The 27,718-nt window shown below is 34.0% G+C and overlaps 1 protein-coding gene across 1 annotated transcript; it reads right to left on the bottom strand.

Annotated features, from left to right (window-relative positions):
* Window positions 1-23: 23 nt before the first annotated feature.
* LOC121375845 (mothers against decapentaplegic homolog 5-like) lies at window positions 24-27,561 on the bottom strand. The gene is made up of 7 exons (XM_041503513.1): window positions 27,400-27,561; window positions 17,254-17,676; window positions 15,348-15,521; window positions 11,955-12,104; window positions 11,115-11,195; window positions 10,476-10,697; window positions 24-3,575 (listed from the first exon to the last, which is right to left on the bottom strand). Exons 2-7 carry the CDS (start codon window positions 17,657-17,659, stop codon window positions 3,175-3,177), a joined length of 1,434 nt encoding a protein of 477 aa, XP_041359447.1. The 5' UTR covers window positions 17,660-17,676; window positions 27,400-27,561; the 3' UTR covers window positions 24-3,174.
* Between the last annotated feature and the right edge of the window lie 157 nt (window positions 27,562-27,718).

Here is a 27,718-nt window from a genome sequence, read left to right as displayed (position 1 = left end):
TAACTTTATCCAAATGTGTTACAGGTTTGTAGATTAAATAAACTTAGTGTTAATTTTCACGGGCTGTAACCAGGGTATGTCCCTTTAATGAATTACAACAAATTTACAATTAAATATATTGAAATAAATTTTATCTGCAAGCTTTCACTGTATAATTCTTCTTTTTAAGAGAATGTCAACAATCAGCACATTTAATTGGTTATTTTGTACACCTATGCTGACTACTTATTACAGTAAAACATTCTGAGTACATGGTAAATGAATCATTTTTGTGAGCGACTGAACTCAATGACTGTCCTAACAGTCTCTTACTTTGGCATACATCATGAAAATACTGCAGTGATGATGTTCATGATAAATTTTCCTTTATATTGCAACCTCCAACCACTCTAATGTGATCTTGCTTCTAAACTGAGAAAGGTCAGTTTCTTTGCTCGAAGAACAGAACTTAAGTTTATTGTTATTAGCATTCCTCTACTGTCAACACTGTTCACATTTTTACACATAACTTCATTTAAGTCAATATGACAACAGCTAATAAGATGACCACATTTCGATCAACACAAACAGATGATTTCAAACACCTTTTCTTCCACTGGAACTTTATACATGCTTTTATACACTTATTATGTCCTATACACAATGCATACCTTTACAGACACATATATACATATGTACACTTAACAGAAATAAAAAATGATATTATTTCCCCAAGACAAACATGATTGTAACTGGTATTGAGTTTATAATTCTATATATTACTCAAGGCTCATAAAACTGTTCTTTTAAAATGTTCTCTTTGTTCGATAAATGGAAGCTTAGTAAATAACTCTATGCCCCATTTTCATAATTGGGGTCGTAATAACATTTTGCTTTAATTTTATTTTAAAGAACATTCACAGAATAACAGGTTGTTCAGTTCAAGAGATCAATAAAATTAACTTTCTCAAAACTAAAATCTTAGCAATGGAAAACTGAAGTGTCATTTTGAACGTTGACATCATTTTTAATACACGACTGAACTCTGGGGTAATAACTTTTATATTGACAAAATGCTGAATTTAAATATTAAATGTAATTTTGCTCATGCTGTTTTCTGCTCAAATAATTTTAATGACAACAAGAAGCACTGATAGCAAACATTTTTGCAGATGTCAAACCAACATGGATATACCAAATGATAAAATCCAGCATAGTTATCTGCATTTTTATTTAAAAAAACCCCACCCCTAATACAATGAATAAATTTCTTAAATGTCCCCAAAAAGGAGAGGGGGTGGGGGCTCTTAATCAAAGACATTAGCCAATTTCCAGTCAAATACAGGAATCATTTTTCAGAAATAAAGAATAAAGTATGAACAAAAGCCTGATCACTGTTTTCAAAAGGTTTTTTTAGTAATCATCTGCCTATAAAACAGAGCAAGCAAATTAAAAAGATACTTTTGGGGGGAAATATAACAGTTGTCCCCGTTTAGTTATTTAAAAAAAAATAATGATCATGTCAACAATTATTATTCAGTCTTTGCCAGGAAAGGTGAGTGATCACTCCCACTCGCCTTGAATGTTTCAGGAGAACTATAAAATGATCATCTTTCAATACATTTTTTAAGCCTGACATCATTTCAGGAGAGTGATCTTCAGCTCACCTTGATTTTGCTCATGGCAAAGACTATTATTGATGTTACTTGTGCTGGCTACTTATCAAAATAAACTGTCAAATGTTCTAAGTTGCATTCAGCATACTTTGTGGTTACCTGTATAAGGGTTTACCAAGCACTATGCTGATGTGTGGGTCACGAGTATCATGATACATGTCATAATACTCAACTTTTCATATGAAAAGTATGTTTGGTTGTATAATGATAATACACATTCATGTTTTCAGAAATATTCTTAGAATATTATAGAACATGTTTGTGCATCATGACATAGCAATACCTAACACATTTTAGAGATATAGATGTCTTGAATGCTAATGGTTAAATTTGTAATTTGATCTGTTTTTCCATCAATACCAACATTTTATGGACTAGCATTATAGTTTTAACTTCTGTAGCTCATGCTTGGTAGTTCAAATATGGACAAAATAAACATGAAGGCTCCATAACAAGCTATAGTTTTACATCCACACAACTAATGGTAGACTCACACTGACACAAGTAACAGATATAGAACTCTCAAACTTTACATCCACAGGTCTTATGATAGATGAAGTAACATACATGTACAACATAGAAATTTGTTTACATTTGCTCGCAATAGATTACATTTTATTAGATGCAGTGAAATTTATGAAATAAATCTATTCCCCCTCCTTAAAAAAACAAACAAAAACAAAACAAACCCAGTAACCAGATAATTATGACATTATATTTGAGGTAATATTTTAAACTTTTCACATTAGTTTCTCACATCATAAATTAAAAAAAAAAAAATGCAGTAATTGCATTTAAAGAGAAGACATCAAGTCTTTTTTCAGTTCAATTTTGCACACTGTATCGATTATGTAAGATGCTGAAATATATGTGTGTGCAAAAACACAGGCAACTATGTGATAGGGTGGAAACCTTTGTTCATGGGTATGAGCCTAAACTCTTGTTATAATACTAGAATTTGTACATGCACTAACAAAAATACATTATTTCTGAAAACTAATTTATATATGACATCCATTTATTCATAAAAATTGTACTAAAAAAAATTCAGTATAAGATATTTATTCATATTGTCAAAAAAAAATATTGTTGGTAATTTCCAAAAATAAATTTAAAAAACCCCACTCAGGAATCTACCACTTGGTATGCATCTGTTAAACAGTGAGCATTTAAAAATATGGAAGGGCCAACGCTCAGTTTCATAATGAACTGATATTAATTCCCCAATGCAGAAACACTACATAAGTTATTCTTTGTCGTAAACAGTCATTCTGTAGTTTCGATAGATGTACTGACTTCTCAGTCAAATTCACTATCAGTTAATTGTATTTTGAATAATAAAAACCAAGCTTCTATGTTAACATCATGCAAAATCTACATAAACTAACAAGTGATAAGGAAAATCAATTTCCAAAGCACTCTGAGACATGTTGTAATGATGGAATGCATATTGTCTTATGATTCCTACGTTGCAAGTGATTTAGTCTGGAGACTCCAATGTCATTTAAGTCATTTGTTATCATGAAACTGATGAAATTGGATTATGAGGTGATCCCATTTGGGTCAAGACTTTGTCCAACCACTGAAGAGGGCCATTCAAATGAATTTCAACCCAGCACGGGGTACTGGTTACATCCTGACGATGGTACTCTGCACCCCATCCTTTCACAAAGCTCATGCGAATCGTGCACATCTTGGTAAGTTCATATACAGCTTCAAAGCCATGGTTTACCGACTGACTAAGCAGTGTAGCAAACTCCTGGTTGTTGAAGATCTTCAGACTACAGCCAGGTGGAATCTTACACACGGTTGTCGGATGGAAGCCATGATGGTAGTTGCAATTACGACTTTGTACAAAAATACTGCTGTCACTCAAACACTCTGCATAGACCTCTCCACCAACATAATACAAGTGAACACCTGTAATCAAAATTAGCTGTTAAAAATATGGTAATAAACATAATAGACAAAACAAAAATGGCAAAAATAGTTTCAGCATCTTACAACATTAATATTTTAAAGATATAACAATCATTCTTTGCGATTACTGAATCCATACCATATATATTGCCATATATTAGCTGAGTTTTGAAGACCACTAATACTTCCCACAAAAGGGCAGTCGGCTTTTACACAGAGAGTCAACAGATAGGTACATAAAATCCCGATCGCAAACTTCTGCCATTCTGGTCTCGACTCACCGAGTTCAACTTCTGATAAGTCAAATGTTTACACCTTATTTCAAAGCTTAGATAGCAGTAACTTGCACAAAATATAAAACACCACATCATGTAATAGTGTGTTGTTTATATATAATAAATTACTTGTTTTATTTTCAGTGGAATAAAAAACCAGTGTTATTGCCCTTGTGTGTTGTCTGCCATCTTTGATGAAGACCGGTTTTTGTATCTATAGTACATGACGCGTTTTTTCTTCCATTCCTTGTATATCTTATTATACTATTATCTTTAATAGGCAGACTGCTTTAAATACTATAAGTGATGTAACAATTAAATAACATGTATTGACCATACCGAGTAAAAATGATACATTATTTTTTTTAAAATCTAAACTTCTCCAAGCAAAGTCACACGTTCTGGTTTAAGACTATAAAAAACATGTGACAGTCTTCATCTTTGTTTTTCAAAGCCGGTGGTCACTAATTATTGTGACCGCTGAACTTTTAGTTCCATAGTACAAGCAGAGTAAGAAAAGGGTCGGATTGGGAGTAGCGATTAAATATACTGGGGTTAATTAGATTGATATTTTACCATCCTACTAATAAGATATTTTTGGTATACAGTGTCTCTGGGCAACACCATTCTCATCAATACTGTCATGCAGCACCACAAGTTCGAAAACAAAAATGATCAACATACGATGTCAGTTTTAAACTACGGGTTGTCAAATTTGCCAAGATGAACAACAACTGTGTAGCTGCTCGAGAGTTTGACATAAATGAAAAACAAGTACGGAACTGGAGAAAAGATACAGACTCGATAGCTGAAATGCCGAAGACGAAGAAGACGAGATGACACTCGTTATCACCAAATCTACCACTCAAAGAAGTCCTGGCACCCTGGGTCAGAGAACAACTACAGTGCTGTAACATCATTACACGTATGATGATACGACAGTGGGCCATGTACATCTGCAAGACCAGGACAGACCTAGAAATTCCCCCCACATTTAAGACATCAGGCAAATGGTGTTCCAGATTTATGGAGAGAAACAACTTGGTACTCTGGCAGAGAAAACATATTGCTCAGAAGCTACCAGCTTAAGTCGACAACAAAGTTGAACTGTTTCACCAGTTTGTAATAAAGGAAAAGAAAGGAAACGATTCGAGTTCGATGTGGGACAGATCAGGAACATGGATGAGACGCCCATGTTATGCCAGGCAACAGAACGGTAGATAGAAAGGGGACACACACAGTCCAGGTGAAGACGTGGTGCCAAAACACAGCACTTCACAGTGGTCCTTGCATGTATGGCTGACAGGACCAAACTGAAGCCGATGGTAATTTAAAAAAAAGAAGACAATGACAAATAATTAGTTCCCGAAAGGTGTTGTAATTGCAGTAAACGAGAAAGGGTGGATGAATGAGTTGCTGATTCTACAGTGGTTGAAAGATGTGTGGATGATGAGGCCCAGTGGTCCAGGTCACTCCTTGCCTGGGACATGTTCCGCACTCATCTGACCGAGTCGGTGAAAACGAAACTAAAAGAGATGCGCATTTGACAGGCTGTCAATCTGGGTGGATGTACATCAGTATTGCAGCCGCTCAATGTTAGCTTGAACAAGCCATTGAAGTGTAATGTGAGAAATGCTTGGAATGAGTGAATGGCGACCACAGCTACACCAAAACTGGCAGCAGATGCCGAGCACCCCTTACCACTGTCGTCCAGTGGGTGAAGGACGCGTCGGACCAGATCCCAAGTGTAATAGTTGCAAACAATTTTTTGAAGATGGGAATTTCAAACGCTATGGACAGATCAGAAGATGAAGCACTGTTTTCCGAGCACTTATTGAACAGATATCAGTGAAAACACCAAAGAAACAGAAATGGCTGACTACTATGACGACAATGTAGATGAAGCTATCTGGGCTATAATCTCTGCACAGGATCCAGATTCCGAATTTAACTGCTTCAGAACAACCAATCTCCCATCTGACGACAGATCAAGTGACTGACCAATTAATCAGACAATGACATTTTAATTTGTGTTTGATTCATTACTTAATTCACTTGTGACAAATATATACATGTGTAAAATATTTATAAATGTATCTATTACATAGGAATAATAATCTAAAAACATGTTCAGCATTTATTCCTTTGTTACAATACTTTATGAGTGCTAAATTATGCATATACCACCAGTGTGGCACCGACAGCAATGTTTTTAGGAGGGCGGACACTTGTGAACAAGTTTGACTAACAAGATTGTGTTCCATTATATCACAAAAAAGAAAACGGTTCAACAAACGTTTGTAAGCAATCGCCCTTCTGAACATGCCTCTGACATCACTTTCAAAATGGGCCTACTCAGACTACAGCAAGACATAACAATAACAGAATAAGACAATCCCAAGTCATTTGTGTTTTTTGACATGTTTACCAAAATCGTTGGTTCGATTAAAAAAAAGGAGAAAGAATGAATTACACGGGACCGATCATTTTGTAATAGATATTTAGGGTCAAACTAAGGGGTTGGTTTATACATGGAGCCAGCTAATACACAGCAATATATGTTAAGTTACTCTTCACAATACTTCACCTGATTGTAACCTGTATGTAGCTACCATGATCTACGACTGAAACGGTGGCATATTTATTTGCGTTGACAAGCTATCCATATAATTTCAAAAGGTGACTGGAAAATAAGGAGACCTATTATCTCAAGTAAGAGGATCTGAATCCCTTTGACTACTTTAGGTGTGGCCCTGCAAGAAAACCCAAATCTCAACTGTTTTTTTTAATATACACTTTCTCATGGAGAGTAGCTTAGTGCAAATAACTAAACACCTCTCCTATTGAGTCGGGTCCTGTACTGGAGCTGGTACTTGCATTTGAACCCAATAACTATAAGCAATGCTTGATGTTATTAATAGATATGATTGAATTACAAAATAGCAATATGTTCTCACTGTGTACACAAAACATTTGGTAATTCAATCATATTGCCTTTGCAGAGATACGGTCTTGGTCTCGGATAATGGTTTTGTTGTTCAGATTTGTTACCTACAACAAAATTCAGCTACCACGGAATAGGGATCACAATCATGTTAGTTTGCCAAAACATCTTCACATGCAAACCACGTTACCAGTGCATGCACACATTACATACATGGAACATGAATTGAGCAAGATGCAAGTTAGCTGTAACGAGGACATTCCATGCATCCTCTAGTATCATATATCGAGATTGGCATCAGTTCCAGCAACAGACAACACATGACCTTTCTAGATCAGGTAGACCATGTGTGACCACGCTAATTTATCTAAAGCAAATAATCACCATAGCAACCTCTACTGCATCTACAATACTAGGTTTGCGTTGCATGTATGCTTAGATGATGTGGAAGCAACTGCATTAAGCAGCTACTTGAATCAAACAGGTTATCACATTTTATAAAATGTTACAGTCAAGGCCTAACTGTGTGGCATAGAAGATCTTGTTTTCTGCTTATCGTGCTGATGGAAAATGTCAAGTGTACAATTCAATTTCAATTTTTTGTACAGTCGTTGTGAAAGTTATTCTGTAAACTGTATATAGATATTCAGCATTGGTGGGGTGAAGGAGTGGGCAGTAATCTCACATTGGCTGAACCAATCTGATTCACATCCAAGGCAAATTAACAGCACAGAGATACCAAGATGAAATTAAGCCGTCACATTTTCGTTCCCATTATTAAACGGCAGCACAGTATTCCAGTACAATAATGCAAGACTCATAACAGCAAAGCTACACAAAATTCATGTCGTGTCTTGAATCCTCTTTTACGTAGCGATCTTAGTGACAAAATCACCTTAAATGCATAATAAGCATTTAAGGTGATTTTTAGCACTAAGAGTCCCATTTTAAAGAAATGAACTAAGCCTAAGATCATCTTACGGTAGCTATTCACTTTTAAAGTTCATTTTAGTGTTAAAACGGGCCTCTGCCCTGCTAGATCTCCGGATTTGAAAACACTGAATGTTTACATGATACAACCAACCACAATTTTTTTTTTAAAGGAGTTCAGGCCGTAGGAACATGGGGTGGTGTATGAGGACGAAAATGGTTTTTTTTGGTTCTACTCTATATAAAGATAGATAAAAATATGGCTTGTGTGCAACCCCACCATGACCTACTGACTAGAGATTGACCCCCCCCCCCCCCCCACACACTTCAGATATTGTGAGGGAGTGTCTCGATCACATTTTATTACTTTGCAATTAATACATTCAGGAATCTTTGGATATATTTGGGATTTGCCGATAAATAGCTGGGTTTTTTTTTTTTATGCCGACAATGTGTTTGCATGCTGAATAAAAAAGTTGACCCCGACCCCGGTCTATGTCAATAATTTCTTGTTCAAGTTGTATATTATCACGATTGTAATGTTTTGTTAAAAGCTATTACCTTCCTTTTATTTATAAGATGTATAACAAAAACAAATAACTATTTAGATAATTTTTTCAGTGATAATATTTACTTGTTAAAATTTGATTTTGATCCTTTGGTGGTGACCATATTATCGATGATATAACTTTTAACTAAACTAAGGTGAAGTGAATTTCATTCAAACACTTTAGTTTAGAGGTATATATGACTATTTTGCCATAATGGCCCCCAAAGATGCAGAGGATGAGGATGCCAGGTGGGTGCAGAGAAGTACACAGAGACTGCACCCGTGGAGAAAGTTGAAACAAGTAGGCGATGGTGTGGACAGCTCAGAGGAAACTGACAGAAAGGGTTGAAATCGTGGGAGAAATTGTAAATTTTTTTTTTATATTAAGATAATGAGAATGATAGGCAGAGGGTGATAGATGAGAAAGATGAATGAATGTATGAACCAGCTTTGACAGGATTTGAACCACTGTCATCAGCTTAATTGTCCAGCAGCTTATCCACTAGACCACGGAGCTCAATGTGTTGATCTAGGACTTGATAGTTTGTGTGAAACTGATCAATAGCCCTTTCCATCATGGAATGTTGTTTTCTTACTGTTATTTACTACAATTACTTATTTCTGAGCCGATTGTTTTTTAAATTGCACACAAGAAGTCGGTTTTTGTGATTTCTAAAACACTTTTACTTTTCTTCTTATATGTTCAAGGAGGATGTGAAGGACTATAAATGCAAAATTTTAACACAAAAGTTGATGCTGTTGCCATGTCTATACTTCATAGGGACTAGACAAAAAGACCAGCTCATCTGACCTCAAATGACAGTGTCAGGGAATAATTTGTTGGGGTTCGCATCACAGTTTGCTAGTCATTCTAGCTCACGTGCGAACCAATTTTGCACTATGGATCGCTGTTACTGCGAATCAAATAATCTAATCGTTTTCGCGGTTGTAGCAAAATTACCATCGTGTTTTTTTCCACTCTTTCAATTGGCAAAGTTCGGCTTGAATAATTCAATGTTAGAATGTCACATTCAGTATTCAATCGAAATTTCAATGACGTCACGTGTATTCGGTAAAACTCGGAATTAATACCGGTAGTTGACTCTATGTGTTCTAAAAATAACTTTTGTGCTGACGTCACTTGTGCAAACCATGGATCAAAATGGTTGTTAATTTGTCAATGGTAAACAAGTGGATTTGCGAAATTGACCCAAGGGAGAAGTGGATACATCCTCTAACATCAAAACTGATAACACTGGAACTTTCAATCAAGGTACACAAATCATTTTATTAAGGTACACATCAAATGATGATTTATTCACACTCCGCAGTATATCTTATTGCTTAGAATACATCCTGAAGACATACAGTAGCTAACAAAATCTCTTGAGCTCTGAAGGGATTCATTGTGCTGTCCATAACTTACATGCTTGAGCCTACGTGGAAACTGCTAATTAAATTTACAAATGTGCTAATCAAATCACAAAATGATTAGCAGCAACTGCTAACCATTTTTTTCTGTACAAATTATTCCCTGAGTGTAACTTAGCTACTCTTCAAAACATGATATTAATACTATATCACAAGACCGTTGACTTTTAAAATATCACGATCAGCTCTTGAAATTTACAGCAGAAAACAACAGTGCAGGATTCATACACCTTGGAAACAAAAACAAATCCAGACTTTTTCCAAGACAAAAAAATATTTTTCAAGACTCACGTTACTCAATAATCAGTATATAAAATTACCTGAAATTGACAAAGTAAATACATCTGCCCATATTTTCGGAAAATTTAACAAATGGACTATCTTTTTGTCATATGCATTGCACAAGTATGAATCTTCGGTAAATGTTGGCAATTGTGAGTCTCAATTTCCCAAATGTATGTTAGTGCTTAGATCGGAAAACGTTGTCAGATTCCGCTGGTTTCACGCAACCAAAATTTCCATACTTTTTCCAAAACAACTCACAAAAAAGGTATTTTTCCATACTTTTTCCAGGTTTGGAAAATGGATGTTCAAAATTCCATACTTTTCAAGCTTTTTCCAGACTCCGTACGAACCCTGACAGTGCTGCCATAAAACTGATTTGCAACAGCATTTTAATAATTATTTGGCATTTACTTTTATATTTGTACTAAACTGATGGTGCAAATTGATCAGAACCTCAAAGTTTATGGTATTATTTATATACAAACCTTTTCCAATGTGTCTGCGAGTATTTTCAATAGTAGAGTTTCTGTTAACATTTGACAGAAGTCCCAGGCAGAATCGGTCAGCATTATTTGATGGATCTGTGAATCCATCAACCACAATGCTGGTGTGTGATGCATGGAAAGCCTCTCCCACACGATTGTTTAGCTCATAGTACACTATTGAACACCAGTATTGTGGCTCCTGGTATGTCACAGGTTGAAGATCTAGAAAAAAGGAAAGGAATGTTTGGTTAACACCACCACATGACATTGTTTAATTAACCATTTTAAAGTGCCCACATCATGTTTATCTGCCTCTTAGTCACAAAGCATACTGACACTATAACTACTCTTATTATTAACAGTAATAACATTTTCTTAAACAATTTCAGAGTTCAAATTGAAGTGCCAAAATTAGTAGCTATTTGGCAAATTAGGTCAAAAGATCTGTAGCCGAAGACGTGATTTAATTAGCTCAATAGCCAAAATGCCCGAGAACACATTTTAATCAGCTTTTTGGTCAATTAATAATTTGCCTGTTAAGGATCAGCAAAACAATATATATTTAATGGGATAAAAAACCAAACATTATTTAACTTCTACGGAGAAGAAAAGTGGAATTTTCACAGTAGTTTAATTTACCTATGTGATCATTTCTGATCATGAGAGGAGCCTGCGGTGTAGATCTGGCACATTGCTGCGGTATACGAAGGTGACTTCTATCTAAAAGAAGAAAAATATAACTGCTAAAACAGACCTAATACAGACCAATTTACCAATCAGTTTCTTTCACCAGCAAAAATAGTTTTGGTATTATTAGACTAGTTTCAGTATCAAATTAGTTTCAAACCTGAGCTTATTTTAACTTAAATCAACTGAATCAATTTCAGTTTCAATAATGTTAAGAACTACAATAATTTACTCTCCTACCTTTAATTACCATTAGATTTTCTCCACTTTTTGACCAAACATAAATTGTGAAAAAACCTATTACATTGACATGGATTCCACATATTAGACTGAAACCATATCACCTATATCGACTTTGTTAAAACCTCCAAGGCAATTTTTCACCACTTGTCATTTTGCTTTGCTGTGGAATACGCTTCAAGAGGGGTGGATGCCTCCTAAGGATGTGACATAATTAATCTGATGTCATGATGAGTGTGTTATATTGTAACGCATGTCATGACATTGTTAGATTATGTCATATCAACCGACCCCTCTTGTGACAGTCTTGTATGTGGAATCTGTATCACTGTAATGGCTGGGTGTTTTTTTTACCACAATGGAGATGATTGACATGTAGGCAAGTACTGTTCCCCACTAGCAGGTTAATTTAACTTTTATTACTTTAGAGAAAGGCCCCTGATCAAGGTAGATATTATTTTTTTAAAACTTCGAAATATAATTTTTCTAAAGTCACCACATGCATAAGTTATTTTAAAAGTAATATTCTAATTTTAAAAATATATGCAGTACTTGATATTTCTGCTTGATTTCCCATTGATGTGTCCATAGGCTGTGGGCCACTAGCTGGGTTAGCCTGCTGCAGATTATTGGGTGGATTCATTCCCAAACTATTTTGACTGTTGTCATCTGGAGGTTGGTATGCTGGTGGAGGTGTGTCCGCTGCAAATAAATGCTAAATTATCTACATACTCTCCATAGTAAAATTGAGCACAGAAAATAACATGTGCTTATAAACAACAATGTTGTACTTACAAAGTAAGAATCTTGCAGTATTTTAAATGAAACCTTTTTCATCAATTTGCTCACAAATGCTTGATGTTTGGGAATTAGCTCATACTGACATGGTCAGCTGCTGGCATCCACAATAAAAATCTATATTAATAGACAAAGTGTTATAATCTACCAGTTCATAAAATCACATGTAATCTCAATTCAGCAGTTATCTATCTTAATTGGCACATAAAATCCTCCTAAACAATCATCAGTGACCTGTATTAAGCCATCTAAATTGGATCTCAAATTGCTAAAATACCTATGGTTAAGCAGTCACAGTACATATTTTTTATATACATTAAGGTCGACAACAGTTCCTTTTTTAACCCTTATTTTGGCTTCGTACACAATAAATATAGCATATCTCACCGTAATTTGACTTGAAATCCATATTTTGCAAAAGATACAATTTTTTAACTACAAAATTTTCTTTAAACACATTCAGGTACATTAATAATGTTGAAACAAAAAACTTTCAATAGCAATTTTGCATTGGATTTTTCCAGCGTTCTGGAAACGGAAACGTCATGTACCCAGTTTATTGTTATTGTAAGATGCAAAGTGACGCCATTAGAATATTGACGTCATTCAATTTCAAATATTAGCTGTATTATTACAATGCTTTGCCACATTAAAATAAAATATTAAGTTTAAATATTAAAAGAAATAAAAAGTAATTTTTGTCAAATATATTACATCAAAACATGATCACTGGATATGTTATAGTTATTGTGTACGAAGCCAAAACAAGGGTGTGAAAAGTGACTGTCGTTGACCATAGTTAACACAAAAGAACTATTTTAAACAAAAGCTTCAGGAAATAAGTAATCTTCAATGAATCTAATGGCCTCTGAATAGGCTAAGCTTGACATTTGTAGATTCATCTTATATTCATTGATCACCTGTCTTAAATGACCACTTTTTACTACTCCCTTGCAGTGTTTCTGCCAGAAAGAAATTTTTGGGTATGGCTCTGTGGAATTGAATGCAACCAGAGTTAACAGTGGGTATGGGGGACCTCCCCCAGAACGAAAATGAGTTAAGTTTAGAGTTAGGGTTAAGAAAAGCATACAGTAATGATAAGAATTAATTTTGTCAAAAGGTTAAATAAAAAATAATAATATCTGCAAAAATTTGGGTATGGCGCCATACCCGTCTTACCCTCTGGCAGAAAGCCTGCGGCTTGTGTGGCCGCTTAAGACATTTGACTATACATAGTTTATTGTAAGTTGTGACAGCAGTGTTATCAAGAATACTAGTAGGTGAATTCACAGCAGGGTTTCCAGGGCTCGAACTTAACGGCGTCAACGATGGCAATTGCCATCGGTGACATATAAACTGTCGTCAGTCTGGGGTGTCACCGATGGCACTTTTGTGCTGTCGGATAAAAATCCCTGCCATCGGTAAAGCTCCTGACCTATAGCAAAATGTATAAATGTGTATGAACATTATCTGCCAATATTTAACACGGGCTTTTGGGTCCTGGTTGGAGTTAATGGGTGTTTAGTTAGTACCACGCGACGGAACTATATTTAGTTATTTTAGTAATAAAAACATTTTATATTATTGTTTCAGCAATCTTGACTGAAAAACCCCCCACTTATTTGGCGCCAACTTCGTCACGTGATCAGAATGGTCATTCTGTATTTTGTGTCCACTAACTCGTGTCTGATATTTTAATCTCAGTTGCAGATTTAATTGGTCGTAATTGATGATTTTTACTTACTGTCATTTGTTTATTCAGCAATTCCTTATAAAATATTAGAAACGTTTATTATTATTTTTTAATTAAAAATTTTGGGGGGGGGGGGGGGGGGGGAAGGGGATATCACCGCTTATAAAAACGGAAGTGGTAATGTTCATTATTAAAATCATTTATCTTAGATACCAAATAATATATGCACTGCCTTTACAAAAACGAAACTATGTTTTATCATCTGGCAATATCAATTGCGATCGATTCACTCGATGAAGATGGAAATAACACACACACCCCCCCCCCCCCCCCGAAAAATGTTATCCCAAGGTAGGGGATCGCTTAAAAAATATCTTTATTATTTTTCAGATATCTTAAAATCTTTATTAAAATAATATTAAAACTTTGATCGGTTTAGCAAAACGAATACCCGTGAATGTCAGACCGACACTCCGTTTTAACTGAACTATGTTTTAACTAACAGTCCACAAAAGATAAGGCAGTTAGCTTGTTCATTGTACCAACTTTTCAGTACCAGATACCAATTAAGGGGCAAAAGTTGTTTTATTATTAATTTTTTTAATGGTGCAGTGGGGTGGGGGCTGTATGACCATCCTCTTTTAATTTTCACCCAGCAAGAACACTATATACATGTAGGCACAATTTTTATGTCATATTCACCGAACACTTGAGCAACTTCGTCTCAGAAACACCAACTTCCGTTAAATGTTAGCTTATACTAGTAGTCCATGGTTCATTTATAATAAATTCTTGTTTATTGAAGTTTATTGACATAATTTGAAGAAATTTTACTACATGTACATACAGAAAAATAACCTTTCAGATAAGTTTATTTGCTGCAAAAATCAGTTTAAAAAAATTGCCGTCGGTCAGCCCTTTCACCGACGGCAATTTGTATTTTTAATTGCCGTGAGTGATAAATTCTTAGGTTCGAGCCCTGGGTTTCTGCCAGAGGGTAAAATGGGTATGGCGCCATACCCAAATGTTTTTTTTTTCAGTTAACTTTTTGTCAAAATTAATTACTCTTATCATTACTGTATGATTTTCTTAACTCTAACCCTAAACTTAGCCCATTTTCTTTCTGGGGGAGGCCCTCATACCCCATTGACTGTGGTTGTATTCAATTCCATAGCGCCATACCCAAAAATTTCTTTCCTGCAGAAACACTGCACAGGTTCAGAAAATTTAACACCTGGATGATTTCATTTCTGCAATGACTTGTCAACTGGCAGAACCTCATCAAGAAGTTTCAAATACATTTTGAAATTCATCAATCTTACCAAAAAATCCATAACTAATCTCAAAATTCCTGATGCAACTGTTACCTGGCACAAAATACATTAATTACAGACAAATGTGTTTTATATTTATAAGCTTTATCAGTTTACGGTGCACACATATATATATATTACCTGGCAATCCAAATGGGCTGCCTGGACCAGAATTTGGCGGTGACTGTGGTTGCTGCTGGAAAGGGTAGGTAACATTGTGGGGCATAGAAGGTTCAGGAACTTGCTGAAATGGTGCCAATGCTCCAGGGTGAGCTGGGAACTCGCTGTATCGAGGAACCAGAACAGGCGGAAGCACTAAAATAATAATAATAATACACACACACACACACACATTAAATAGGTGCAACAGATAAACTAGCAGGCACATAGAAATCAGGAGTCTATAACCCACATTTTTTACAATTTAAGTGAACTTGACTCACTGTTTAAATGAACAAATTACGATTATATACTGTATCATATAGAAATAATTATTTTCTTAGTTTTGTTTTTGTTTGTGCTCTAGAATTTATATTTTAAAAAATAATAATAATCACTTGTAGCCATAGGCGAGCAGATTCCATGGTATTTGTGCCATGAAGAGTGATTTTTTTCTTTCATCGTTTTGGTTAGTTGTCAGATAATTCAACTTTTAGGAAATGGATTTTTTTTTTAACGAAAACGTATATCTGCATTTATCTACATAAGAGAAAAAATTGTTATGGATAGAATAATAATTTTCTGGCGGTATCTTTCTTTTAACAAAATGTTTTTAATAAAAAAAGTTATTATGGGGATACATTCATTACATGAAAGAACCAAGAATACCATCATAACATTTAAAGTAGTTTTACATTATTTTTTCAATAGGCTTCATTAGTGTCTTATCCTGTCAGCAACATTCAACATCAAAAAGTTTTAATAACTTTGATCCCGAAGTTAAGAAAGATCAAATGTTTTGTATTCTCTTCCTTGGCATATTGCTGCTTTCAACTATGTATAAAAGAGAAATTAAAAACCAATAATTTTAAGATATTGGAATTTTAAAATTGTTGTGAACGGGATATTTAAAAAGCAATTTTTTATTTACAAGTGTAACCGTCTAAATACATGTACCATCAACAAGCATTAGATAAGCAACTGTGTTTGGTCTAAAGACCATTTAACACGCCTATTTAAAATGCTCAGACATTTAGTAACAAAGAAAAATATTTTTGCTACCGACGGTTAATGAACTTCAAGGCTCATCCTGTACAGTGTCAAATTTGCCAATTGCTAATTTTTATACAAAGTGGCTACAATATTTAGTCTTTGGCTAATAAAATAATCCTTAAATTAACCATATGAAACTTACTGTTTTATATAAAATATGGCATCTTGTATTAGCCATGTGAAATAATATTTACATGATTTCTTTTACTCATTGCAACACCCATAGTATGCCGTATATGTATGTCTACTAGAAAATTTCTAACAAACACCAATAAAAAATATCAATGGTTGAAGTCTGTGAATGTCCTGTCCACGACAAAATGAATACAGAGGAATTGCCCTAAATGATTATTCTTTGTGGTTACCCGTTAACATATTTCACATTCAAATATTGAATACTGTCTAAATCAGATTACACTAGGGACCTAATATATATTTGATTTTGACAAGATTTGGTGTTAGAGGGTCAAGTTTTATAATTTAGAAAATTCGGGACCATGAAAGATGGCTGGTTTTGACAGGATTCAGTTTCTTCAAGGTCCATTTTATACAGGTTTCACTGAAAATAAATACTTCAATCAATTGCAGAAATGTACTGACACAAGTTACTCCTTATGGTCCTATGTAAACTGCAAAATGAAGGTTTCTTTTTTCCAATACCCCCCCCCCCCCCCCCCCTCCGTAGTGATTAGCAGTAGTTACAAATTGAAGTCCCCGTAATATGAAATCAACCTTTTTTCTTGGAATGGTGAAGTCACTTTTCCTACTTTCTCAATTCTAGACTAACAGTAGTGCCAGAGTTACTGACTGGGTAAAAAGTACAAAATTCACATACCTGGACTTTCCACTCTTTTGTAGTGGTACGGGTTAATACAAACTTCTTTTTGCTTAGCACTAAAAGGGTATTCACAGCACTCTAGTGGCTTTAGTTCATGATGGCTTTGTAGATCAGGCCATCGCCACACTCGGCAATAAATTACATGGGGCAAGCCTTTTCGGTGTGACACCTGTAGTCGTCCATCCAGTGAACGTGGAATAGTAACACACTTGCTGTTTTGACCCGGACAGCTTAGTGCCTTTTCTAAATCTTCCAAAGCTCCTTTCTTTTTCTTCAGTTTTTTAACTAAAGAATCAACTGCCTTTTCTGCCCATTTTTCTTCTTCATCTCCCTGCTTCCAACCCAACAAACGCTTAACTGCAGGGCTTGTGAATGAAAATATGCTGGACAGTGGTGATGTCATGGCAATCCTTTGTACAACTAAAAAAAGAAGAACTGGTAATATTATTTTGCTACTGTAAATATTACTCTAAATGCTAAATGAATTTTTAAAAAGGCCTTTGAAAATTGCGAGAATGGCTGTCTTGTTTGTGCATTGCCTGCGTAACCAATTTTTTTGTCCGCTCAAAATTTCAAGCACCATTTACATGGATGGAACGGGTTACATGGATTTATTTCTGCGTAACCGATAAATGGGCAATGCAGATTTTCAATTCTCAGAGGCTAGAAGTCATTAAGTTACATGGAATAAAATACCTTGCACAAAGCAGGGGTGGAAAAATACCTTTGTCCGACTCCTGTGTACAGTAATATTTCACAGTCAGGCAACCCAACTTGCCCATAGGCAAGTAAGGAATTAAAAAAAAAAAATTAAATACTTACTTTACACTAGGAAAAGTTCTGTGAATAACTTACTCAACAAAACAACAAACGATTGATAACGTGTTTTAATTAGTTACGTGCAACCGCCTTCACTAGTTAAGAGTAGTCTCCCTTGTGAAAAATTATTTTTATCATAGCACAGAACAAGGCGTTTTTTGCCGCCAACGGCAAATCGACAGAAAAAAGAAAAGGGACCTTGGTAAATGAGACATTATTAGCGAAGAATATATTAATTGATAATTTGTCACAAAATAACTGGGTATCTATACAATTTGGAAGTTTAATAGATATTTTGGCGAAAATATCTGCTGATCCAGAGCTATAGTCCATCCAATCATTCTATTAAAAACATTTTTGTTAATAATTTCAGTTTGGTTTGACGTAAGAAGAGTGAAAGTGTTTTGGATATAACAAAGAAATAGAATTTGTGTGTGCTATTTACAGATCAATCGGCTCTGAAATAATTAACTTGTAGTAAATTACATAGTATGAAAAAAATGTGATACCTGTGGGACGGACTATAGCCGTGACACATACCAGGGTTCATACACTTAACACATTTTCATTTTCCAGGACTTTTAAGCACCATTTTGGTTCATTTTCCAGGGCTATTTTACATTTTTCCAGGAGCACTGGAAAATATTTTTTTAACGGCACCACAATAAACTGTTTATTCAGTGGTTGTTATGTCTCAAACATAAGCTACACCTAATCTAGATATATCACATGGATGTTAAAGTTGTAAAAATACATAAATAAAAAAAAATTATAGTGTACATATCTTTTTTGACTGTGTGTGCAGGTGTGCATGCATCTGTGTCTTAATGCTGGATCTTACAGCAAAACACCCCATAACCATAATACATATCTAACCACATTGTGGAAATGTTTTTGAGGGTTTCAGTTATTTTTGGTAAAAATTCATTTATTTTTATCCATGATTCAGAATTATATAACTTTATATAGATGGGACTTTTGGACTGCACCAAAGCCAAGACGAAAGGCCTAAAATTGTGCCCAAAACAAGCAGGCCGAAATTGAGCATAAACAATGTTATATGCTAACCTTAATACCACTAAAATATTATGATTAATTTGACCGATATAAATTGAAATGGATTTTAGCAACATCTTTACCAGCTGTTAACATTACTATACTAACAAGATCTAAGACTAATAGTGCTCAGAACAGACAAAAAAACACAACAAAAAAACAGTTGTGCTCAAATTAATGAGATTTAAAACCCTGATAGAATAATAATCCATCAAAGTATATATATTTTTTAAAAGACTTGTAATTCACTTACAAATAAACAATTAATAAATAAACAATGTACTGGGGTGTCATTATGTAAAAATAAATAAATAAAATTTAATGTATAATTTATATTTAATATAAATTATTTTTTAAAGTTTAAAAATCTGGATAATATCCAGATTTTAAAATTTTAAATAAATCACTCTTCTACCCAAAACTATCAAGAAAAAGAAACAGTAATGTTTAAATACCGGTATTATGCAGCTCTATTATTTAAAAAAAATAATAATATATATATATTTTTTTTTTAAAGAATTAAAAAAATTGTAAGTCACAAAACGTCTAACATTAATTAATACATTTACGGTATTACATTTATAGGTCAGTGCTTATAGAGTACATGTATGTACTTTAAATCATTATCTATTTGTTTGTTAAAAAGTACCTAATGACAAAATTACATAAATCATATAAACATGTTTTATTTTCATTAATAATTATTTTAAACTCATTAGTGACATTGTGTTTTAAATACGAAATTTACCAGAATTATACTCATTTCCCTGAGTAACTAAATGTCAACCACATTATTCATTGATAGCACAAACATAATCTCTTGAAGTGGACTCTGTTACCACCAATTTATATCAAACCAATCAAAACTAACCCATAAAATGATTGTTTTAGTTAATTGGTTGCTTCGTTGACATGTGGATACCATTTTGCTGTGTATTCGGTCATCTAAGACTTCAATGGAGATCAAAAGAATATGTGTCAACTACAAGTTATCAACTTTTGCATGAGTCTCACTGCACAGAAGCATAGCAGACATAAGCCTTATGAGTATTTGTTTTGTTGGAAGGCGCTGGTTACAGCTATCTACTAAATTATTTATCTTGACAGTAGTTTCGAACTCACAAACGTCAGAAACAAGACTGCTTACAGTTACATAATTTATTCAATCAATCACAAGTTGTGTTCATATATGTCCACGCCTTCTTACTGTGTATACATTTTAACAGTTGACCAATGACAGTCGACCTCTTATAATTACTGTTGCATGAAGGATATAGTTTGGAACCAGGCGTCAAATGCGATTATTTATAAATATATTTTCAAAATAATAATTATTAAATGAAAAAATATACATATATTAAAAATAGTAAAATTCCAGGTCTTTCCAGGGGGGTTAATTAATTTTTCCAGGAGTTTTAAGCACTTTCAAGGATGAAAATAAAATTTAAGCACTTTCCAGGGTTTTCCAGGATGCGTGCGAACCCTGCATACAGCCTGTAAAGTACATGCAGGTCTGCAAATCAGTTGAGCTGATATTTGTAATGAGCCCATGCACAGCTATATGTGAGAGAATGTTCTCTAGTATGAACTTAGTTAAGACGAATCACAGGACTGTCCTAAACCAAGAGACACTTGAAAACACACCGACAATAATGACACATAAATGTTTCTTTATACATTTTTTATTCACTTATAAATTTGATCTACTCAAAAATTGAACGGGCAAGTCAAAGTGCTAACATGACTCGCCTAAATAGCAAGTAAAAAAAAAAAATCCCAAGTGCACAAGCTGTCATAAGAAATCTGAAAGGCAATAAACAATTCAAGAAATAAAAATAATTAGAGAAATTGGCAAAGATCCAATTATTTTATATTTCAGAATCGAATACAAGCTTGAATTGTGACAATATTTCTCCAAAAACAAATACATACATGTGTACACATGTATCTGTTTCAGGATTGATGGACATGACCCAAAAATCAAAGAATATTTTGGAATATAGCCACGCCTGTATTATAAAACAAAATCCATACAAGTCTTCAAATCAATAATTTATACAGTAACTCTTACAAAAACCAACTTGTGATGATCCACTTATAATATGTGACCAACATGAAAGTGAGTCATGCAATCAGCTCATGACAACACTATGAACCTCTATCAGTCAATCAAGGAAATGGTTTCAAATTATCTTCTGAATCCTCAAATGTTGAATAAAGATCATATTTCTGATTTATGTGAAAGAAGAAGAAGAAATCAATAAATGGAATTTGGTTTGAATAACATTTCCCTTGTATTCGACACTTGTGTGCAGAGTGTACAGATTACTCCCTAGAGCATTGGCCAATCAATTTATAGCACTTTCAACTGAAATCTTCCAGAATAAAATGCATGCGGTTTCAATCAGAAAAGGAAAAGACAATTAAAATTAATTCACCAAAGGCTAAGTAACAGTAACAAGATGATGGAAACGGTAATTACATTTCAATCAATATTCTAAAATTACAAAAGACCAAAAAAAAAAAAAAAAACCTGTTGAGCCTATACCTTTCAGCAAGTAACTCAATTTTGTATACAGTAGTATATTAAAAAAAAAAAATTCAATTAAATTTTACTTAGTGTAATACCGTAAAGGTAATTAATGTTTAAATTTCTTGTTCATGTTTTATATTTTTTGATAAAAGAATTATTTTTGTAAATATGTATTAAATCATAATATTTAAACTTAAAAATTTGTTATCTGTCAATCTTTTTCATTCTGTTGATCATACAGTTGTTATTGTTTGAATTTGTGATTTACTAATAAAAAAACGTCAACTTTCAAATTTCACTTCTGACCCCAATCGTCCTTCAAGATCTTTGGTGGTCATAAAACCTACTGTAATACTGAACTACCGGTTGTAATGTTTACCCAATTAATTCACTATTATCATATAACCATTCCCCACAGCTAATATACCATACAATTTTGGCAATTGTAAATTCTTATTAGAGTTCCCCTACTTTTTTTGAAGAGTATACACACACATACATATTTTGTAAAATTAATTAAAGGGACATTCCTGATAGTTATTTCTTTGACATTGTAATCGTATCTTAACATTATTCTGTGGTATACTATAACCAAAAAAGTAAAATTATCATGCCCCGGACGATTCGTCCACTCGCTCGTACATTATCTCGCATGTCACGATGTGGTAAATAGGTAATGCAAGCCTCCGCGTCGGAAGACTTTATTACCCCCCCCCCCCATGTCATCCTTCAATGGCGTACATTATATCCACTGTACCCTCCCTCGTCACATGTTATCCCCATATGCCTAATAACCTCGAAATAAAATAAAAACTTGTTGTCTTCAATTCCAATATAATTAAATGTACATTAAAAAACAATTCAACAAATGTCATTCAAACAAAGCGTGTTGTTTTAGACGCAACTTGATTCAACTTTCCGGATCTCGTTTCACGGACTGCGATTTTGTGTTTCCGTTGACTGGTGATCGCATTGAGTCAGTTTTGTCGGAATCGAACGAAAGGATCGATGATCTCCGTAACCACCCCCTCCCATTTGTGCTATTGGCCCCGCGAATCCTTAAACTGGTTCTGAATACATAATTCTAAACAGTTTATGTAATTTGTGCACACGGCACGCTAGTTAGGTTACATAGAAACATATATGTGTAATCGAGTGGGTACTAGTCATTCTTACTTGTGCACTTTTATTTTTTGGTTCACGTTTTGTAATAATACTGGACCAAATAAAATGTTATCATGTATTTATTTATTTATATATTTTTGGCAACTAATGTAAGATTACAAACAATGCATTACCAAGTTCTTGTTAATATTTTCATGAAAATAGCGGGGTTTGTCAAATGTGTGTTTTGTTTATGAATCTTAACCATAATCCATTAAATGAAATGAAACTGAAAGCCACACAATCAACAATTATGTATTGTTTGAATTTAAGGGAGAATGGATCTCTTTATTATTATTATTAAATACAAACAATAATTAACAGTAATTAAGTTTGCAACTTTGTTTTAACTGCGGCTTATGTACGGACGAAGGTCGAAACTTTGTCTAAAACCAAACGGTGCGGTTTATACACCAATGCGTGTAATAGGCCAGAAAATATGGTGCATCACGTTTTTAGTCTTTATTAGTGGCAAGTAAACATTACTTAACTTCTTCTTTTTTAAAGTTTGTGTCAACAAAAATGTTTACAGGTATTTAAAAAATAGCAATAGCCAACAAGCTCAGAGCTGGAACAATAAAACACAAATGGATATAGTTTATAATAATAAAACATGACACTAATTAACACACAAAAAGGAAAACCCCCAAAACAAACACGGAATTTGCAAAAATCTGAAACGAAAAATCATCCCCTCTACTAAAGCATCAGTCGAAATCACATGGGTTTGTTTGCCACTCGGAACTCCTCGGCCGATTCTGTGAGACATCAGGAAACATCGTATTCCGAATAGTAAACATTCCAGTGCATTCGATTAGAAAATAGCTGATGTGTCGCCAAATCACAACAATCTTAAGCAATTAGGCCCTATGTGTACATGTGTATAACAAAAAACATTTAAAAACATTATTAAAAAGTTTCAAAACACTGATGAAATCAGGGCAACCAAATTTTTGGAGGGGCAACCTCAATGTGAACCCATACTTGCCCTCCGGGCAAGCAACCAAAATCCTTAAAATTGAGCACTGAAAACCCACAAAAATAATACTTACCAATTCAAATATGAGCCTTATTTAATGTTTTTATAAAACATTTAAGTGAATATATATGAGTAAAAATTTAAAACTTGTACCCACTCAACGTGGTTTTTGTCAAAAATTAATCCAGTAGGCTAAAGATTAAAGGTGCATTCTGAAAGTACCAAGTGTCCTATTTTGCTATTTTTACTTAATATTTATTTATAATAAATGACTACAAATTAATTGATATTACACAGGGCCATTAAACTAACAATTATTGCAAGGCAAAATTAGCCAAATGCCAATTTTTATACAAAGTGGATACAACATTTAGTATTTTTTCACTCTTTTCAAGTGAAGTGTATAATTTGGAACCTAACAGTTAATACTCAGAGGTAGGTGCATTTAACAAAATATGAAACATATGAAACAAATATGAAAATATGAAACATATATGAAAATATGAAATATGTATTTCATGGCAGAAAGACTTCCAAACATTCCAGCGTGCATACTAATTCTATTCCTGAATGAACTGAATGCCGGAATATTAGAAAGTCTTGCCTCTATTTTTAAAAATAATTTCAATTTGGTTTAACGTAAGAAAATAAGTGTTTTGGAAATAACAATTACTAAAACATATCCAACGGTAAATTTCGTATATGATACGTTTGACAAAAGGTACTTTTTATTTCATCTTTCAATACTTAAAGTTAATATTTTGTCCAGAGTTATGAAAAAAAAAAAAAACTACCGACCTGTAAACAGCATTGTCTGCTTGTTATAGACATTTGGCATGGGTCACGGTTAGTAGACCAGTTTTTATTTTAATGTGGCGAAGCATTGTAATAATATAGCTAATTTTGAATTTGAATGACATAACTTAGCCATAAACTGGTTACATGATGTTTGTGTTTTAAAAATGCTACACAAATTTCAATGGAAAATTGCTATTGAATTTTTTTTTTTTAATATTATACCTGAATGTGTTTTTAAAAAATCTTGTCATTAAAAAATTGTGCCTTTTACGAAATATGGATTTCAAATGAAATTACAATAAGATATGCTATATTTATTGTGTATTTATTGCGAAAAATATGCTGTTATTAGCAGGCCCGTATTTGGGGGTGTGGGGGGTGTGTCCGGGGCCGAGGTCCACTTTTTCTTTTTTTAATATTGCACAAATAGTTGACTGTTACTATTTCAACTCTTCCATAAAACAATATTTGCTTGTCTTCATCACTTAGCAATCCCCTTACCAAAGCTGCAGTGTATATGATTCAGAATTTCTAACTAATCTGGCAAAAAGAAGAAAAAAAAGGAACCTACATGTAGCAAACGTGTTTAATTATTGTACTTTCTGCTGTATTGATGACCTTGTAACATTCGATACTCACATATATATAACAAGACAGCAGTTCGCCTTCCACTGTTTATCAACCAAAGTTATAAACAAAAGGTTAACAACAGAAAATAATCCTGTTAGGTCAGGTCAGAGGTTTTAGATCAAGTCATAGGTTTTAATGTGCACATTCAGAACAAGCTGTTGTAGCACATGCATGTCATGGGCACAGGTGTCAACATTTGCGGGTTCCTCCGTCCAGGACAAGAAAAGGTTTGAATTGGGTGGGCACTGGGAGAGGGGGGTCACCTATCCTGGCATGTGCAATGGAGCACAAGCAAGCCCGACCAGGGTCGTTAGCGGGTGAGGGTTGGTTTTGGTGCTCTTGAATTTGTAAATGTCTTGTAAGATTAAGGCCAATTAGAAAATGTTGCATACTTTCTTGAAAGTAATTTCCAAGCATTTCAAAAGGTTTTATGGCCAGCATGTAGATGCCATTTTAATAATATAACGCATCAGCGACAAAAATTAAATGGGATGCAATACATTATGCAATACCTGTTGCTGAAAATGTTTGATGACTACACTTGTACTCTTAACAGGCTCAATGTTTCTGTCAGAAAGAAATATTTGGGTATTGCACTATGGAATTGAATGCAACCACAGTCAACAGGGGGTATGGGAGGCCTCCCCCAGATAGAAAATTGGTTACGTTTAGGGTTAGGATTAAGTAAATCATACATTAATGATAAAGAGTAATTAATTTGGTCAAAAGGTTAACTTAGTTTTTTTTTTAATCTGCCAAAAAATCTGGGTATGGCACCATACCCATTTTACCCTCTGGCAGAAACCCTGAGAGGGACTGCATGTGTTGGCAGTGATTGGTGATAATACAATTTTTATGAACGTATTTGTGTTTTATTTTTCATAAATATGTTCATTATTAAAGTAACTGATAATAGTTCTGAGGTACACGTACCTTTTCTGTTACTAAGGTTATAACAAATGTCGAACATATTTAACATATACCTCAGGTCAATACCTTTAACTCTGTTGTGTGTTAAAATTTCATCTTGAATTTATTATTATTTTTTAAATAACCTTAATAACAAAAATACAATCTACAAAATAGTAAAAAATCATTATTTTAAAATATAAAATTTTAAGTTCCAGATGCCAGGAAAACATATTTTAGGCTTTCAGAGATTAAAAAATTTCAGGGGACACATGCCCCTGGAACCTCATACAAAGATTGGGCACTTCGCACCCTCAAGCAACTCGTATCCAAAAGGCCCTGGCAAATAGCTACATGCGACAACAGTCACTTTTCGCACCCTTGTTTTGGCTTCGTACACAGTAACTAAAACATATCCAATGGTAATTTTTTGATATAATATATTTGACAAAAGGTACTTTTTATTTCTTTCATCTTTTGAAACTTAAAATTAATATTTTGTCCAGAATTATGAAAAGTAACAAAATGCCAACCTGTAAACAACGTTGTCTGCTTGTTATAGAAATTTGACAGGGGTCACGGTTAGTAGACCAGTTTTTATTTTAATGTGGCAAAGCAATGTAATAATATAGCTGATTTTGAATTTGAATGACATCAGTATTCCAATGAGGTCACTTTGAATCGCCTTACAATAACCATACACTGGGTACATGACGTTTCCGTTTTAAGAATGCTGGAAAAATTCCAATGCAAACTTGCTAGTGAAATTATAGTAAGATATGCTATATTTATTGTGTACGAACCCAAAACAAGTGTGCGGGCCTGATCAGTTGTTTAAAACCAAGATCTGTCATTAAAATTGGTTCCCCTCCCCCCTCCGTGACACCAGCTAGCTATGTACCTTTTTTTTCAAATCTATATTTTATTATTAGTTCAAAGAGTGCTCCATAAACAAACATGCTGTCATGTAAATGATCTTGTGTGGTGATGGTTTTATTTGTGTATTGTTTGACCATTTGTGTACTCTCATATTTTTTATAATGATAATCCACTGTAAGATTATTAACATGCCCAAACCATTAATTCAGATATAGACAAGTACAATAGTAATTTCTTAAAAATTCAATAAGTTTTAATTACTTAATTATAGGGCAGGATAACCCGACATTAGATTAGTGAATTAGGCCTATCCACTTCACACAAACGAAACCAATCCGACGATCACAACTGCACAAACAAGACGTATTTTTTTTACCTGTACTAATCCTCCTGCTGTTAATTCAGTGGTTAATTGGATAAAGAACACTAATTATAACGTCTGGATAAAACTGTAAGGCGGGAAATCACATCCATGAAAAAAAAAATTCATCAAAATTAGTTGCAGTGCAAGGCAGCGAATTTCTCCGCTATTGTAACTGGCGACAGTCAGACGGGAAGTCGATTCACAAAAATAGGGTGTAAAATACCATTCCGCGATTCTAGTATATTGTTGCTTCCTGTTTATTTATATTGCATTAAATATAAGTTACATACATACATAATAATTAAAATATATCTGTGATACGTACTAGTAT

The sequence above is a fragment of the Gigantopelta aegis genome, chromosome 6 (genome assembly GCF_016097555.1).
Source record: "Gigantopelta aegis isolate Gae_Host chromosome 6, Gae_host_genome, whole genome shotgun sequence".
In the NCBI taxonomy this organism is placed as follows: Eukaryota; Metazoa; Mollusca; class Gastropoda; order Neomphalida; family Peltospiridae; genus Gigantopelta; species Gigantopelta aegis.
This window is presented reverse-complemented; position numbering and strand designations above follow the sequence as displayed.

Bases quoted from the DNA above. Each gene is read 5' to 3' on its own strand.
- LOC121375845 (XM_041503513.1), bottom strand. From the start codon at position 17,659: ATGACATCACCACTGTCCAGCATATTTTCATTCACAAGCCCTGCAGTT. The intron at 12,105-15,347 runs GTAATATATATA...ATTTATTTGCAG, and splicing joins CAGCCCATTTGGATTGCCAG to CGGACACACCTCCACCAGCA. The intron at 3,576-10,475 runs GTTTGTATATAA...TTTTGATTACAG, and splicing joins TCGCAGACACATTGGAAAAG to GTGTTCACTTGTATTATGTT.